The 19,431-nt window shown below is 43.3% G+C and overlaps 1 protein-coding gene across 2 annotated transcripts; it reads right to left on the reverse strand.

The window, feature by feature from the left end:
- Window positions 1–962: 962 nt before the first annotated feature.
- On the reverse strand, window positions 963–15,414 carry LOC120051528 (splicing factor U2AF 35 kDa subunit-like). Of its 2 annotated transcripts, XM_038998451.1 has the most exons (8): window positions 15,333–15,414; window positions 14,630–14,717; window positions 10,368–10,434; window positions 4,861–4,910; window positions 3,195–3,293; window positions 2,867–3,000; window positions 2,135–2,227; window positions 963–1,320 (listed from the first exon to the last, which is right to left on the reverse strand). In XM_038998451.1, exons 1-8 carry the CDS (start codon window positions 15,374–15,376, stop codon window positions 1,155–1,157), a joined length of 741 nt encoding a protein of 246 aa, XP_038854379.1. In that variant the 5' UTR covers window positions 15,377–15,414; the 3' UTR covers window positions 963–1,154. The 2 variants fall into 2 exon arrangements, with proteins under 2 accessions (XP_038854379.1, XP_038854380.1); XM_038998452.1 differs by lacking the exons at window positions 14,630–14,717; window positions 15,333–15,414 and adding an exon at window positions 11,536–12,186.
- Window positions 15,415–19,431: the final 4,017 nt, after the last annotated feature.

Consider the following 19,431-nt stretch of genomic DNA (forward strand, 5'->3'; position numbering starts at 1 on the left):
ATACGAGGTCAAATCATGACGTCAGTGATCTTCAGGTCGGAGTCTAGATAGAGGCTCGAGTTCCCGAGTTGGATGACCGTTCAAAAGATTTTTCCCAGTCGGAGCTCGTTTTCCCCCCACCGAGTTCCCAGGTGTTTTGAAAACACTGCAGTAGTTCCCAGTTGTTTTGAATGGGGCAACTGTACAACTCATGACACACTTAACTATTGGTGCGTTCAAGACAACTGGTGGCTCGTTCAAAATAACTGGGAACTTGGGGGGAAAAAACGAGCCAACTCCGGGATCTCAGGCCGTTTTCTAGAGCTCCAAATGACGTCATGACTTGACCTCATATTTTTCCAAGTTCAAATGCTCCATTCAAAACTGGGAACTCTGAAAAATACGAGGTCAAATCATGACGTCAGTGAGCTTAAGTTTGGCTCTTACATGCCCAGTAGCTTTACTCTAAGTGTCAAACTCATTCCACAGAGGGCCAAGTGTCTGCGGGTTTTCGCTTCTCCCTTGTACTTGATGAATTAAGTCACTAATTAGGAACACCCCTCACCTGGTTGTCTAGGTCTTAATTGAAAGGAAAACCCCAAAACCAGCAGACATTAGGCCCAAACTGTCCAGCTGTGTAGTGCTAGGATAAAAACCCAAAACATGGACCCAGATGGGGCCCCAGGACCGAGTTTGGGAAACCCTGCATACATTACATTCAAACGTGGCAAATGCAGAGGGATTTCTTAAGCTCATTGCCTATGCCAGAGCTCTCCAACCCTGTTCCTAGAGCGCTAACTTCCTCTGGGTTGATAAGCTGTTAGTTACAACTGAGGTTGGAGCGAAAACCTACAGGAGGGTATCGCTCTAGGAACATGGTTGGCGAGCCCTGGCCTACGCAGTAAACCCTTTCACCCAGTCTTATCCCTGCTAGATTGTAACTCCAACACCGACCAGCTGCAGCAATGAAAGAGGACACAGCAGAGAATCACTACAAAGTCTGTTTTATTGAGAAAGCAACGGAAGCTTGTATTTGTGTCTTTAAAAAAAGGGATAAAAGAAATGAAATTAACGACGATTCCAACATGTTACACACATTTTTCATCACGGGAGAGAGAGGTAGGAGGAGGGCGACAAGGGGGTGGAAGAGGGGGATAATTAGGTCTTGGCTCATCTTAAAACCTTCCAGAACGTTCCCGGTCCCTGGACCTCCGTTTCTCGCGGTCCCGTCCACCACCTCTACCGCCTTCGCCACCACGGCCACGGTCTCGGGAGCGAGAACGCCTTTCCCGGGATCGCGAGCGAGAGCGGTGTCCTCCTCCTCCGCCACCTCCTCCTTTGCTAGAAAGGGAGAAATAAAATGCTTGAACCACATAACAGCAGCACATGACTTAACCAGCCTAGAGAATACTCAAAAACCTCAACTAAAAAGGAGGCTTTTACTTTAGTCAACTACACAAGTACCAGTGGTGGGAAAAGTACCCAATTGTCATACTTGAGTAAAAGTAAAAGATACCTTAATTAATAGAAAATGACTCAAGTAAAAGTGAAAGCCACACAGCAAAATCCTACTTGAGTAATAGTCTAAAAGTATTTGGTTTTAAATATACTTATCAAAAGTAAATGTAATTGCTAAGACATACATAAGTATCAAAAGTAAAAGTATAAATCATTTCAAATTCCTTATATTCAGCAAACCAGACAGCACGATTTTCTTGTTTTTTTACATTTACGAATAGCCAGGGGCACGCTCCAACACTCAGGCATCATTTACAAACAAAGCATCTGTGTTTAGTGAGTCCGCCAGATCAAATGCAGTAGGGATGACCAGGGATGTTCTCTTTGCGTGATTTAGACAACTTTCCTGTTAAGCATTCAAAATGTAATGAGTATCTTTAGGTATCAAGGAAAATGTACGGAGTAAAAAGCACATTATTTTCTTTAGGAATGTGGTGGAGTTAAAGTAATCAAAAATATAAATAGTAAAGTACAGACACCCCAAAAAACTACTTAAGTAGTACTTTAAGTTCTTTACACCACTGCCAAGTACAGTATTGGATGCGTCACCATTAAATCCCTTCAAACAGTCAAACGTTGACAGTGACACAGAACAAGGTCTTCCTGGAATACAAACATTCCCTAGAATGTGTCCTACCCTTTTCTGCGGCGTCCATACAGGTCCCGGCGAAGTTCCCTGGAGATGGGTTTCAGGTGCATGAAGTTACAGAAGCCTCCTCTGGTGCACTCTCTGTGGATGGTAGGCAAGCAGAGGGTTAATACTGTTAACGTGAGAAAAGCTTCTCCAATCACCACCTGTATCCACTGACTAATCACATTTACCACCCTACACTCCAAAGCAGAGGCCTAGCTAGCTACATGTATCTCTCCTGCTGGAGTTAGCCAAACAGTTCAACTGTAGCCTAAGCAAACAATGGGTAGTTCCAATGGAAAAACACTTGAGATACCATCCCAAATGACACCCTATATAGTGCACTACTTTGACCAGGGCCCATAGGGAATAGGATGCCATTTCCCAACACTGCCTGAGTTATATGCTGCAGGGAAACAAGACTACATTCTTCCCGTCGGATAAGAGGTGGCAACTTAAGCCTTAAGCCAGGTGTGTATTAACTAGGAAAGAAATGGAACAAAACAGAGGATTCTGAATTTGTCCAATACAAACTCTAGTTTTCGGTGTAAAACGTTTTACGTTTGGTGTAAATGGTTTACGTTGAAAACAGTTTCAGAACTACTGATTACATGGTGGAACTGTACAAATATGGTGGGATGCAGTGGTGAAACAAGGCGTCTGTTATTGTTGCAGGTACACCGACTGTCACACACAGCAGTGTATAGATATTCATCAGAAAGAGAGATCGACACTGACCCCATCTCATACTGCCGACAGCAGGCTTCCCTGAAGTCAGTGACGGGGGAGAGCTCTGAGTGGACAGGCTGACCGTTGAACCAGCGGTTGTTCAGGTCCATCACCGCTTTCTCCGCATCCTCTTCCCGACGGAACTATACACACAGAGAGAGAAGAAGAGGCCATGTTTTAGACAGATTTATGCTCTGATGAAGGTCGATGAACCCAAAGACGAGCGGCTATAAAACAGGACTTTTTCCTGTTTCTCCAGACAGATTAATAACGCAACACACTGAAGATGGATGCAGGGAGAATTTAACATAGCTGACATGGGATCTCTGACCCTCACCTTCACATAGACGTTGCCGACCAGGTGGTCTCCGAGGTTGTCACACACGTTCATCTCCTCCACCTCTCCGTACTTCTCCTCCATCTCTGTGAAGACTTCCTGTAGGGGTCAGGGCCAGAAGATGGGGTTAGGATCAGAAGATGGGGTTAGGGTCAGGGCCAGAAGATGGGGTTAGGGTCATGGGTGACAAAACAATCACTGATTGATAAGTAAAGCAGCACCATGGAGACCCACTTTAAAGATCCACTAATAACTACACTGAACAAAAACATAACGCAACAATTTCAAAGATTATACTGAGTTACAGTTTACATAAGGAAATCAGTCATTGAAATCAATTAATTAAGCCCTAATCTATGGATTTCACATGACTGGGAATACAGATATGCATCGGTTGGTCACAGATACCTTTAAAAACAAAAAGTAGGGGTGTGGATCAGAAAACCAGTCAGTATCTGGTGGGACCACCATTTGCCCCATGCAGCACGACACATCTCCTTCTCATAGAGTTGATCAGGCTATTGATTATGGCCTGAGGAATGTTGTTCCACTCCTCTTCAATGGCTGTGCGAAGTTGCTGGATATTGGCGGGAACTGGAACACGCTGTCGTACCCGTCAATCCAGAGCATCCCAAACATGCTGAACAGGTGACATGTATGGTGAGTATGCAGACCATGGAAGAACTAGGACACTTGTCAGCTTCCAGGAATTGTGTACAGCTTCTTGTGACATGGGGCAGTGCATTATGCTGAAACACGAGGTGATGGCAGTGGATGAATGGCACGACAATGGGCCTCAGGATCTTGTCACGTATTGCTGTGTATTCAAATTGCCAGGGATAAAATGCAATTGTGTTTGTTGTCCATAGCTTATGCCTGCCCATACCATAGGGAACTCTGTTCACAACGCTGACATCAGCAAACCGCTCGCCCACACGATGCCATGCACGTGGTCTGCGATTGGAAGTACTGCCAAGTTCTCTAAAACAACGTTAGTGGTGGCTTATGAGAGATATTAACATTCAATTCTCTGGCAACAGGTCTGGTGGACATTTTCTGCAGTCAGCATGCCAACTGCACACTCCCCCAACTTGAGACATCTGTGGCATTGTGTCGAGTGACAAAACAGCACATTTTAGAGTACCGGTAGCCTTTTGTCACCAGCACAAGGTGCACCTGTGTAATGATCATACCGTTTAATCAGCTTATTGATATGCCACACCGGTCAGGTGGATGGATTATCTTGGCAAAGGAGAAATGCTCACCAACAGGAATGTAAACAAAATTGTAAAGAAATTTGTGCGTGTGGAACATTTCTGGGATTTTTTATTTCAGCTCATGAAACCAACACTTTATTTAGAGATCCATTAATAACTAGACCCGTTATCACGTCTCGCCTTCAAAGTCAGCTGCAATGTGGAACATACCCATGGTTTCTACACAGCTGACAGACTCACTGAGAGTCTTTTCCATTACCCAACTACATATCCTCTACTGTACAAATACTGCCCCTTTCACATCAGTGAACAGGGACAATATTGGCACAGCAGTATTGATCCTGTTGTGAAAAGTGAATGGGAGAGAGGAAGTTGATACCGTGCACAACAGGCAGGTTCGGCAGAGATAAGGTGAAACATCACAAGTCTCTCATGCCGAGGTCACTCACCTCAAAGAACTCGTCGTAGTGCTCTTGCATCTCCACGTCGCTGACGGCACCTAAAACCATGAACAAATAACCAATCAGAAAGCAGCTAGGCGGAGGCAGAGTCACTAAGCATCTGCATCAGTGCAACTTCACATCCAACGACTTACGAGAACATATAGACAACATACCAAGCTAAACCATGAAACTAACATACAAGTTAACTTTGTGTACGTTTCACATTTGTCCTATAGCCACCATTTTAACTTCCTGTTACTTTATCCCCCTTGGAAACCACCAAATAAACATTACAATGGTGCAACAGCTTAGTAAATCAGGCCAGTAATCTATTAGAATTGTATCAATTAAGCCAACTTTGTGTATACATTAAGATGACACCACTTTGGAACAACAACCTTAATGACGGTGTCTCAGCACAAGCCAGCTTCAATGACGGTGTTTGAGAACACTGGCAGTGGAGCTGGTTGGTGCTGAAATTGAGTGCCAACGAAGCTAGCATGACAGTGGAGCTGGCTGGTGCTGAAAATGAGTGCCAACTTATAGGATTTTGATGAATAATGACTCAATTATGTATACATTCAGCTTATAACTATAATTAAACAGAATACTATGTTACTGTATGGATGTATGAACATTATTCTAATCATAGTGCTGAATATAATGTGTAATATTAATCAAGAATTAGAACAAGGACTGTCTGTTCCTTGTTAGAAACGAATGGAGCTATCGTCAGACAGGCTGGAATGCTGTGATCCTTACAGGACATTCTGTCTCTACCCAGGGAGGGGAGAGACCTTGGGCTGCTGGTAGATTGTTTAACAGGTGGCAGACAATGTGAGAAGGCTGGTGAACTATATTACCATGGTATCCGAGAGGAGGAAGGACATTTTAAATCCTATGACGTCATTTTTATTATATAACCTGATGTAAATTGTACTATGATCAGTACTCTCGAGAATAAACGCTATTGATTGATTGATTTTGAGACTGGTTTCTGTCCATTTTATGCAAATAAGTATTTTACAAATTTTTATGAATGCACATTGAATTCAGGTCCAGGCTACTAAAAACAAACTAAATGTTTCCCAGGAAAAATATCTAAGGAATAGCTACTGTTTCCTGGCAAATGGGAGTGTCGTTGTAGTGTAGGTAGGAAGGTGTACACCAGATTACAGTATAATATAATGGAGGTGTTGTAGTGTAGGTAGGTAGGTGTACACCAGATAACAGTATAATATAATGGAGGTGTTGTAGTGTAGGTAGGTAGGTGTACACCAGATAACAGTATAATATAATGGAGGTGTTGTAGTGTAGGTAGGTAGGTGTACACCAGATAACAGTATAATATAATGGAGGTGTTGTAGTGTAGGTAGGTAGGTGTACACCAGATTACAGTATAATATAATGGAGGTGTTGTAGTGTAGGTAGGTAGGTGTACACCAGATTACAGTATAATATAATGGAGGTGTTGTAGTGTAGGTAGGTAGGTGTACACCAGATAACAGTATAATATAATGGAGGTGTTGTAGTGTAGGTAGGTAGGTGTACACCAGATTACAGTATAATATAATGGAGGTGTTGTAGTGTAGGTAGGTAGGTGTACACCAGATTACAGTATAATATAATGGGAGTGTTGTAGTGTAGGTAGGTAGGTGTACACCAGATTACAGTATAATATAATGGAGGTGTTGTAGTGTAGGTAGGTAGGTGTACACCAGATTACAGTATAATATAATGGAGGTGTTGTAGTGTAGGTAGGTAGGTGTACACCAGATTACAGTATAATATAATGGAGGTGTTGTAGTGTAGGTAGGTAGGTGTACACCAGATAACAGTATAATATAATGGAGGTGTTGTAGTGTAGGTAGGTAGGTGTACACCAGATTACAGTATAATAATGGAGGTGTTGTAGTGTAGGTAGGTGTACACCAGATTACAGTATAATATAATGGAGGTGTTGTAGTGTAGGTAGGTAGGTGTACACCAGATTACAGTATAATATAATGGAGGTGTTGTAGTGTAGGTAGGTAGGTGTACACCAGATAACAGTATAATATAATGGAGGTGTTGTAGTGTAGGTAGGTAGGTGTACACCAGATAACAGTATAATATAATGGAGGTGTTGTAGTGTAGGTAGGTAGGTGTACACCAGATTACAGTATAATATAATGGGAGTGTTGTAGTGTAGGTAGGTAGGTGTACACCAGATAACAGTATAATATAATGGAGGTGTTGTAGTGTAGGTAGGTAGGTGTACACCAGATAACAGTATAATATAATGGAGGTGTTGTAGTGTAGGTAGGTAGGTGTACACCAGATTACAGTATAATATAATGGAGGTGTTGTAGTGTAGGTAGGTAGGTGTACACCAGATTACAGTATAATATAATGGAGGTGTTGTTGTAGTGTAGGTAGGTAGGTGTACACCAGATAACAGTATAATATAATGGGAGTGTTGTAGTGTAGGTAGGTAGGTGTACACCAGATAACAGTATAATATAATGGGAGTGTTGTAGTGTAGGTAGGTAGGTGTACACCAGATAACAGTATAATATAATGGAGGTGTTGTAGTGTAGGTAGGTAGGTGTACACCAGATAACAGTATAATATAATGGGAGTGTTGTAGTGTAGGTAGGTAGGTGTACACCAGATAACAGTATAATATAATGGAGGTGTTGTAGTGTAGGTAGGTAGGTGTACACCAGATAACAGTATAATATAATGGAGGTGTTGTAGTGTAGGTAGGTAGGTGTACACCAGATTACAGTATAATATAATGGAGGTGTTGTAGTGTAGGTAGGTAGGTGTACACCAGATTACAGTATAATATAATGGGAGTGTTGTAGTGTAGGTAGGTGTACACCAGATTACAGTATAATATAATGGAGGTGTTGTAGTGTAGGTAGGTAGGTGTACACCAGATTACAGTATAATATAATGGAGGTGTTGTAGTGTAGGTAGGTAGGTGTACACCAGATAACAGTATAATATAATGGAGGTGTTGTAGTGTAGGTAGGTAGGTGTACACCAGATTACAGTATAATATAATGGAGGTGTTGTAGTGTAGGTAGGTAGGTGTACACCAGATTACAGTATAATATAATGGAGGTGTTGTTGTAGTGTAGGTAGGTAGGTGTACACCAGATAACAGTATAATATAATGGAGGTGTTGTAGTGTAGGTAGGTGTACACCAGATAACAGTATAATATAATGGAGGTGTTGTAGTGTAGGTAGGTAGGTAGGTGTACACCAGATAACAGTATAATATAATGGGAGTGTTGTAGTGTAGGTAGGTAGGTGTACACCAGATAACAGTATAATATAATGGGAGTGTTGTAGTGTAGGTAGGTAGGTGTACACCAGATAACAGTATAATATAATGGAGGTGTTGTAGTGTAGGTAGGTAGGTGTACACCAGATAACAGTATAATATAATGGGAGTGTTGTAGTGTAGGTAGGTAGGTGTACACCAGATAACAGTATAATATAATGGAGGTGTTGTAGTGTAGGTAGGTAGGTGTACACCAGATAACAGTATAATATAATGGAGGTGTTGTAGTGTAGGTAGGTAGGTGTACACCAGATTACAGTATAATATAATGGAGGTGTTGTAGTGTAGGTAGGTAGGTGTACACCAGATTACAGTATAATATAATGGGAGTGTTGTAGTGTAGGTAGGTGTACACCAGATTACAGTATAATATAATGGAGGTGTTGTAGTGTAGGTAGGTAGGTGTACACCAGATTACAGTATAATATAATGGAGGTGTTGTAGTGTAGGTAGGTAGGTGTACACCAGATAACAGTATAATATAATGGAGGTGTTGTAGTGTAGGTAGGTAGGTGTACACCAGATTACAGTATAATATAATGGAGGTGTTGTAGTGTAGGTAGGTAGGTGTACACCAGATTACAGTATAATATAATGGAGGTGTTGTTGTAGTGTAGGTAGGTAGGTGTACACCAGATAACAGTATAATATAATGGAGGTGTTGTAGTGTAGGTAGGTGTACACCAGATAACAGTATAATATAATGGAGGTGTTGTAGTGTAGGTAGGTAGGTGTACACCAGATTACAGTATAATATAATGGGAGTGTTGTTGTAGTGTAGGTAGGTAGGTGTACACCAGATTACAGTATAATATAATGGAGGTGTTGTAGTGTAGGTAGGTAGGTGTACACCAGATAACAGTATAATATAATGGGAGTGTTGTAGTGTAGGTAGGTAGGTGTACACCAGATAACAGTATAATATAATGGAGGTGTTGTAGTGTAGGTAGGTAGGTGTACACCAGATAACAGTATAATATAATGGAGGTGTTGTAGTGTAGGTAGGTAGGTGTACACCAGATTACAGTATAATATAATGGAGGTGTTGTAGTGTAGGTAGGTAGGTGTACACCAGATTACAGTATAATATAATGAAGGTGTTGTAGTGTAGGTAGGTGTACACCAGATTACAGTATAATATAATGGGAGTGTTGTAGTGTAGGTAGGTAGGTGTACACCAGATAACAGTATAATATAATGGAGGTGTTGTAGTGTAGGTAGGTAGGTGTACACCAGATAACAGTATAATATAATGGAGGTGTTGTAGTGTAGGTAGGTGTACACCAGATAACAGTATAATATAATGGAGGTGTTGTAGTGTAGGTAGGTAGGTGTACACCAGATTACAGTATAATATAATGGGAGTGTTGTTGTAGTGTAGGTAGGTAGGTGTACACCAGATTACAGTATAATATAATGGAGGTGTTGTAGTGTAGGTAGGTAGGTGTACACCAGATAACAGTATAATGGGAGTGTTGTAGTGTAGGTAGGTAGGTGTACACCAGATAACAGTATAATATAATGGAGGTGTTGTAGTGTAGGTAGGTAGGTGTACACCAGATTACAGTATAATATAATGGGAGTGTTGTAGTGTAGGTAGGTAGGTGTACACCAGATTACAGTATAATATAATGGGAGTGTTGTAGTGTAGGTAGGTAGGTGTACACCAGATTACAGTATAATATAATGGAGGTGTTGTAGTGTAGGTAGGTAGGTGTACACCAGATTACAGTATAATATAATGGAGGTGTTGTAGTGTAGGTAGGTAGGTGTACACCAGATTACAGTATAATATAATGGGAGTGTTGTTGTAGTGTAGGTAGGTAGGTGTACACCAGATAACAGTATAATATAATGGAGGTGTTGTAGTGTAGGTAGGTAGGTGTACACCAGATTACAGTATAATATAATGGGAGTGTTGTTGTAGTGTAGGTAGGTAGGTGTACACCAGATAACAGTATAATATAATGGAGGTGTTGTAGTGTAGGTAGGTAGGTGTACACCAGATTACAGTATAATATAATGGGGGTGTTGTAGTGTAGGTAGGTAGGTGTACACCAGATTACAGTATAATATAATGGGAGTGTTGTTGTAGTGTAGGTAGGTGTACACCAGATAACAGTATAATATAATGAGTAGTCCATGCCGCAGGGCCTTGCAAATGTAGGGGGAACTTACAGCGTATACCATCGGCAGACTGGGCAGTGTTTTGAGGGTTACGGTAAATGTTCAAGAGGGCAATGGTCTGAAATACAAAACAGACATTTTTGTGATACAGGTCAAGCAGAAATGGGGTTTTGGGGGAAGAAAGTTAAATTAGATACAGTATCATGCTCCTTACAACAGGCCCTGAAGAGAACACACGAGGGTCAGCTAATACTTCCTCAATGGACACATTTGAAGCCATAACTAGCTTCATTCGTCCCCTCTATGGAACTCTGCTCTGAACAAAAGAGTGCATGGTGTGATCTGAAATGCTGAAAGAGAAGGTAACGGTGTGTCTCCTGACCACAGACGTCTCTGCCAGGGCTTCACAGGAGGCTGCAATCACAAGGAACTCTGAACGAATCTAAGTAATGCCAGTTAAAAAGAGACATTACTGACAAGTGTTACTGGAGAAGTAGCAAGGACTCTGGTGTATTCATGTGTTGATCATTCAATCCAACACATTTTCCCAAAGGTAATAGCTGTTTGTGAATAGGTCACAGTACAAAAGCTATCTAAGTAAGCACATGTGAAGCCATCTCTGGGCTATGGAGGGAGGGAGGTGTTTGGCTAGTTATGAGGTCCTTGTTATCAGAAGAGAACAGAACCGTGGCCCAGACAGTCTCCTGTGAGAGTCCACAGCCATACCTACCTGTGTGAGAGGAGAGGCGTCAGCTCTGGTAAGACAGGGCTCAACACTAGGTACTGCTCACACAGTAGAAGTTTACAACTAGGTCTACCCAACTATAGGACTTGTGCTCAAGGTAGTTTGGGATTTAAAAATTGGTCAACATAGCCTATAACAGAACAGAATATGTTTTTGTTTTGAGTGGCTGAGAGATTGTGTATGAGAGGGCAAAGACTGAGGCAGAGGAAACAGAAATATTTGACGATACAAAACAGAGATTGAGGAGCATCCTGTTTATTTATCTGGTAGTAATGGTTTGCCATTTAGGGTGGGGACTGGGAGGAGCAGTTACAGTAGCCGAAGTGTGAGAGGTACTGTAACGTTGGGTTCCCTGCTAACAGTGCTGAGGCAGTCCCTCACAGCTCAGCTGCTACGTGACCTACATATGGGGAGCAGCAGGGGGGAAAAGGAGGGATTTCTGAACCCCTGAGGCTAACAGATCTTTGGACTTACAGCGAGAGGCGTCGGCCGTCTGTGCACTGTTTTGGGGGTTACGGTAGATGTTTTGAATCAAGATGGTCTGCCGGGGATGACAAGAATACAAGAGATAAATCATTCAATTTGTGTAAATCGCCAAATGAGTCTAGGTCCCTGAATATTGACGTAAATACACTGTGTTTACTGACTTAGGAGTTGAATCTCGCTTTTGAATCTATGGGCTGTATTTCAGAGAAGTTGGGGTAGAGGACAGAATGTGAACGGAGCGAGCCCAATTTGACTTGAGTGTGCAGCGAGTTTCCAAAGGCTGGAGCGTCAGCCTTCTCACCCGATTCCAATAGCGCTCACTTCCCGAGCTCAGGGCATGCCCAGCCCAGCATGCATTTGTAGTCTACCTGTGTGCTGCTATAGCCCCTTGCTTAAGCTACTGTCATCAAGTATGCTACATATTTCCAAAAATAAATAAATAATAATAATAATAATAATCAAGGTGACTTACAAAGACAAGGAGGACCAAGAGAGTGCAGTGATGTAGTGTCCACAACTAAAGAATCATTTTGGTGGCTTCCCGGGTCTGAGGCACCGCATCGCAGTGTTGCGGAGTCACTACAGCCTGGGGTTCGATCCCAGGCTGTGTCACAACCGGCCGTGTCACAACCGGCCGTGTCTGGGAGTCCCATATGGCAGTGCACAATTGGCCCAGCGTCATCTGGGTTAGGGGAGGGTTTGGCCGGGGGGCTTTACTTGGCTCATCGCGCTCTTGTGACTCGTGGCAGGCCAGGCGCCTGCAGGCTGACTTCAGTCATCAGTTGAACGGGGTTTCCTCCAACAAATTGGTGCGTCTGGCTTCCAGGTTAAGCGAGCGGGTGTTAATTTAAGAAGCGCGGCTTGGCGGGTCATCCTTCGGAGTACGCACGACTCAACCTTCGCCTCTCCCGAGCTCGTTGGGGAGCTGCAGCGACGAGACAAAATGGCGAACACGAAATCAGGGAGAAAAAAGGGGGTAAAAATTACACCAAAAAAATAATCATTGTGGAATCCCGAAAGCACGATGGGGAACTTACTACGTGCACATGCTAACAGAAAGGAACGAGGTGGGTAGCTAGCTAAGAGTGTCATTGTAGCAAAGTATTTATAAACTAAGTTTTGTTCACTTTGGTTCTATTATCTATACAATAGGCCATAATTGATTTTGGCCCAATAGGTCTGGCATATTACCTCTTTCAAGGAGCTTTCCATTTTGATAGGATTATTTGTTAAATTGTGATTTAAACGAATGGAGCGGCTGTCTTTCTTCTTCTGTGTCTGCGAAGCATTTTTTAGAGGAGCAATTGGAAAGGACGTGGATGGCCACGCAAGCACCACTCCGTGAGCGGGATTTCTGACCGGCTCAACTCCGCCCACATGCTCTGGTAGAGGATCATCCAATCAGTCTACTGATAGAAAGCTTTGTTTTGTTTCTCATGGTTCGGCATAGGGCCAAGCACAACTATCCTGAGAAACCTAGGGTTGGGTCAGATTGAGTCTTTCGATATGAAGTGGCTGAGCTGTTTAATGAAGCACAAGGACAGGGGAATTGAGCTGCCATCGTGTCTATCAAATGTCTACCAAAGAGCCAGGCAAGCCGTCACTAAATGAGGGGAGCAGGTTGGCCGCATGTCCTTGTGAGCATAGTCAAAAGACCCAGGTTGGAGGAAAATATATACCATTCAGGATAACACTACTTCATTTCATCAAGGTTGTGCCATCTGCCATTGCATCATGCATTCCATAATCAGCATTAGCCTACCAGTGGCTAGGGTGACCACATATCCCGGATTGTGCAGGACAATCCCACATTTAAATGAAAACACCACTAATTTACAAAAAAGGTACATGTCTGTATTTTAGTCAGATGTCCTATTCATGATGAGAATTGACATTCTTACCCGTCTCTTTTGTAGACATGTTGCACTTTTGACAAGATATATTATAAGGCCGTGGTACTGGTAACGTTGAACACTTCTGCAATCGTTGAGGATCTCTGATATTCTGCACAGCGCAAGACGAGACTTAAGCCAATGTCATATTTTCAACCAAAATCACATTTGCCAAATCCTTTCGGGATTTGCAGCTGACAGTGAGTAAACTACTTACAAAAATGAATAGCTACAAGAGTAAATATTAGACTGACAGTTAAGGTAATTTTGTCACACTTGTAAGGCACTCCATACTCAGTTGCTCATTCAACGTAATTGCTGCTACTTCACTCAATCCCATTTTAAGTCTTCCTTCCTAACTGTATTAAATTCTCTGACAAACCAGAAATGGTTCCTTGGCCAAATATTCCCTGATTTTCATAACAGCCACACATGTGGTCTCTTGTGTGTCACCAACTTTTGTGCGAGCCCGGAAAAAGAGTAGGCTTCATGCGCTTCAATTACCCTGGTGCAGCTGCAAAAAAACATGTATTCATGTATGCTACACTGTCCCACGAACATCTCGCAAAATCATCCTGTTGTCTCGCATTTGGGTATTTAAAGAAATGTGGTCACCCTACCAACAGCAGTTGCTTCTCTTCTGATGATAAATATTGACTGAGAAGCATTGACATGCTGCCAACCCTATTCTCATCAATCATAATGCAGGTTCTCTGAAAGGCAACAGAACACAACGTTATATACACACACACTTCTGTAGGTAAGCCAATCGTGGAATCTGAAATGCAAACGTGCACAGGGTTAGTGGAAACAGATCAGCAAACATTTAGGTCTACTTTACATCTGCTCAGCAACCTGTTCTTCCACATGATGCTATTGCAGTATGTACCTAGGCCCATTGGAACATGGAAGCAACATTGCAAACGTGAATGGAATTAGGGCTAATTGACAACACTGTGTGTTTCAGTACTTCATGAATGATTATTTGATCCTACACAAGGTTAAATCCAATCTCCACACAAACAAGTAAACAATCAAATGTGAGTATAATCAGTAACGCGAGCTAGCTAACAAAGAAACCTAAGGAAGTCCTGATACATTCTAGTGGGCTATATCACAAGCATCGGGCCATTGCTTGCCATAAAACCCTAGCTAGCTAATCATATTCAAGACATAAAAGGTACGCTTACCTGGCTGAAAGTTGGCTTGTTGTGCAACCTAGAGCAGCGGTCCCCATGTCTGCACGCTCCAATTTTAAAGTAGAATGAACAATTGACCCTTGAACATGGACAAGAAAGTAAACAAATTAGATGTTGATAAATGTCTAGGTTAGTGTTTGCTTTGTATAGTTTTGTTTCTGCATCTAGCTAGCTACAATGGAAAACAAAAACACAATTCGGTATGTGCTTGTGCAGTAGCCAACCTAGCCACTGGAGTCGTCTCGAGACAATGCTAAAGAGTTAGCTAGCTACAGTAGCACGCTAGTTAGCTGCAGATTAGCTTAGCAAGCCAAACTTTGAGGTTATACTAACTAGCAAACTATTTACCTACTGACTTGTAAAACATTTGATACTAAATTAATCTAGAAAATAAAGACTGATTTAGCTTAGTCTGGCCGATTTGGAGGGATACTGACGCGACGCAGCACATGCCACATTTTCAAACCAAGCCGCCGCCTCCTCCATTCAAGCAAGTTAACTAGCCTTCTACAGTATAGTCAGGAAGCTACGCTAGCTAGCCACACAAGGCTGAATGAAAAGCAACGGGTGCAGCAGCAGTCGTATTTGTAAGTAAATTGGTAGCTTGTTGGGTTAAAACGTGCACGTTCTACAGAAGAGGCATTTTACTAGCATTATTATTTCAGCAGTTTCACAAAAAGACGAAATAACCTACTTGTCTTTCTCTGTTCCGAAAATGGAGGCCAGGTACTCCGCCATCTTCGGTTTGTCAACTAAACTGTGCTCCACGTCATGTATTCAACACTTGCCGCTTTTTTGATAGAGGCAAAAGTTGTGCTCTTCGTCATTGTCGTTTGCATACGCTCTTATCTTGTCTTTCTATCCCCTTAATACTCTCATGGGGGCGCAATTGCATCCATTTTGGTTTCATGAATAGGGCCAAAGATTATGATAACCGAAGCCCTTTCATCTGTTTTAGGGCCCTGTAGAAAATATCTGCATGTATGCTATGCTGAATGAAGAAGGGGAAGAAGTTTTAAGAAGAAGAAGAAGAAGATGACTTCATTGTCTAACGTCCATTCATAATGTAAATTAGTAGCAAGGGGTTTCAGACTTCCTAGTATCAGTCAATGAGAGGATAGTAAAGCTGACTAAACAACAACAGTATAGATCCTAAAGCCACCACACAATGTTGGCACATGACTCAATATTACCCGCCAACCACACAGAAAAGCCACAGCAGGGTTATATTAGAGACTATGTGTATGTTCACACAGAGAGATCTGACAGATATTGTATGAGATATTAAGCCTACTGTAATGTGTATAACTTTAGCCTACTGTAATGTGTATAACTTTAGCCTACTCTAATGCGTATAACTTTAGCCTACTGTAATGTGTATAACTTTAGCCTACTGTAATGTGTATAACTTTAGCCTACTGTAATGTGTATCACTTTAGCCTACTGTAATGTGTATAACTTTAGCCTACTGAATGTGTATCACTTTAGTGTACTGTAATGCGTATACCTTTAGCCTACTGTAATGTGTATCACTTTAGCCTATTGTAATGTGTATAACTTTAGCCTACTCTAATGCGTATAACTTTAGCCTACTCTAATGTGTATAACTTAAGCCTACTCTAATGTGTATCACTTTAGTGTACTGTAATGTGTATCATTTTAGCCTACTGTAATGTGTAGCATTTTAGCCTACTCTGTAATGTGCTTAACTTTAGCCTACTCTAATGTGTATAATTTTAGCCTACTATAATGTGTATAACATTAGTCTACTGTAATGTACATTTGTTTCATTTAATGTATAACCAGTCACACATTCTGTATCTATCTGTTCATGATCATAGCTGATTTATAGTAACAGGGCCACCGTGGAGGGGGTCAAACAGATTCAGGTTCCTCGGGTACACATCTCAGAGGAACTGAAATGGTCTAACCACACGGACACCCTGGGGAAATCACGACAGAGACTCTTCAACCCACACTGACACCCTGGTGATGAAGACACAACAGAGACTCTTCAACCCACACGGACACCTTGGTGAAGAAGGCACGACAGAGACTCTTCAACCCACACGGACACCTTGGTGAAGAAGGCACGACAGAGACTCTTCAACCCACACTGATACCGTGGTGAAGAAGGCACGACAGAGACTCTTCAACCCACACTGATACCGTGGTGAAGAAGGCACGACAGCGACTCTTCAACCCACACTGACACCCTGGTGAAGAAGGCACGACAGAGACTCTTCAACCCACACTGACACCCTGGTGAAGAAGGCACGACAGAGACTCTTCAACCCACACTGACACCCTGGTGAAGAAGGCACGACAGAGACTCTTCAACCCACACTGACACCCTGGTGAAGAAGGCACGACAGAGACTCTTCAACCCACACTGATACCGTGGTGAAGGCACGACAGAGACTCTTCAACCCACACTGACACCCTGGTGAAGAAGGCACGACAGAGACTCTTCAACCCACACTGACACCCTGGTGAAGAAGGCACGACAGAGACTCTTCAACCCACACTGACACCCTGGTGAAGAAGGCACGACAGCGACTCTTCAACCCACACGGACACCTTGGTAAAGAAGGCACGACAGAGACTCATCAACCCACACTGACACCCTGGTGAAATCACGACAGCGACTCTTCAACCCACACTGACACCCTGGTGATGAAGGCACGACAGAGACTCTTCAACCCACACTGACACCCTGGTGATGAAGGCACGACAGAGACTCTTCAACCCACACTGACACCCTGGTAAAGAAGGCACGACAGAGACTCATCAACCCACACTGACACCGTGGTGAAATCACGACAGCGACTCTTCAAACCACACTGACAGGAGGCTGAAGAAATCCTGCCTGTTCCCGAGGGCCCTCACAGTGTTCTACAGGAGCACCATCGAGAGCATACTGTCGGCTAGATAACAGCCTGCAAGGCTCTACAGAAGGTGGTACGCTCAGCCGAACGCACCATTGGGTGCCTGCCCTCCAGGACACCTACAACACCAGGTGTCGTATGTGATAAGAAGACCTCAGCCACCCGAGCCACGGCCTGCCCTCCAGGACACCTACAACACCAGTTGTCGTATGTGATAAGAAGACCTCAGCCACCCGAGCCACGGCCTGCCCTCCAGGACACCTACAACACCAGGTGTCGTAGGTGATAAGAAGACCTCAGCCACCCGAGCCACGGCCTGCCCTCCAGGACACCTACAACACCAGGTGTCGTATGTGATAAGAAGACCTCAGCCACCCGAGCCACGGCCTGCCCTCCAGGACACCTACAACACCAGGTGTCGTATGTGATAAGAAGACCTCAACCACCCGAGCCACGGCCTGCCCTCCAGGACACCTACAACACCAGGTGTCGTATGTGATAAGAAGACCTCAGCCACCCGAGCCACGGCCTGCCCTCCAGGACACCTACAACACCAGGTGTCGTATGTGATAAGAAGACCTCAGCCACCCGAGCCACGGCCTGCCCTCCAGGACACCTACAACACCAGGTGTCGTATGTGATAAGAAGACCTCAGCCACCCGAGCCACGGCCTGCCCTCCAGGACACCTACAACACCAGGTGTCGTATGTGATAAGAAGACCTCAGCCACCCGAGCCACGGCCTGCCCTCCAGGACACCTACAACACCAGGTGTCGTATGTGATAAGAAGACCTCAGCCACCCGAGCCACGGCCTGCCCTCCAGGACACCTACAACACCAGGTGTCGTATGTGATAAGAAGACCTCAGCCACCCGAGCCACGGCCTGTTCTCCCTGCTTCCATCACTCAGACGTGGGCAGTATAGGTACATCATGGCAAAAACTGTCAGACTTCTACCGCCAGACCATCAGGCTGATGAATAGCCACCACTAGTCAGCTACCTGCTACCCCTGTGTGTCCCCAACTGATGTTTATCCTGCCCCCACCCCCCAATGGACATTTATAATTGTTACAGTTGTAAATATGTATATATTATTATTATTTGTATTATTGTTTCATCCACTTCTCTTTGACCAGCACTGTTGGAGCTCAGAGCTGAAGAATGTCACTGTACCCTGCTATCATATCTGCAACCTTGTGAATATGACTAATAAACCTAATCTAATCTATAGTGATCACCACAGTCAATTTTATGTAGATGAGAGAGGATAAAGCACATGGGGGGAGAGAGAAAGAGTGAAAGAGAGAGTAGGTAAAGGAAGTAAAACGGAAGAAATGTTACCACAAACACTTGTGCAGTGACGGAGAGACTATGATACTGGGGCGTGTTAAGACTGATGTGAGAGACATTTAAAATTGAGGAAGCGAGAGGGAGAGAACAGACAGTGTATTTCACTCACTCTCACACACACACACAAACACACAGAGAGATGATCATCTACCAATGCTGTGGCTGTCTTCCTAAACCACCTCTGGTGTAACCTGTTGATTATAGAAGGCCTGTGGGCTACAAGTCACCATGGGGCCCCGTGACTGCTGGTCCTGGACCTGCCTACCTCTCACCATCCTGGTTGTGCTTCTCTTCCCCCAGGATGCCCATGGTAAGTTAGACCCAGAAAAAAAAACATATTTAGAAACATTTTTATGATTAAAGGACAGCGTATTGTGGTTGGTTCAGTCTCATCACATAGTAAGAGAAGTGTTGCTGGTAAGTAGAAGAACAATTGTGGTTCTCTTTGAGTGAACATTTTGGTAAATATCTGAAATGTCATCCTCATATTCAAGACTTTCAGTTTTTGTCATCCTTGCAAAAAGGTGTGTGTGAGACCTAGATGAAGGTAAAGA

Source organism: Salvelinus namaycush, chromosome 7 (assembly GCF_016432855.1).
Source record: "Salvelinus namaycush isolate Seneca chromosome 7, SaNama_1.0, whole genome shotgun sequence".
Lineage (NCBI taxonomy): Eukaryota > Metazoa > Chordata > Actinopteri > Salmoniformes > Salmonidae > Salvelinus > Salvelinus namaycush.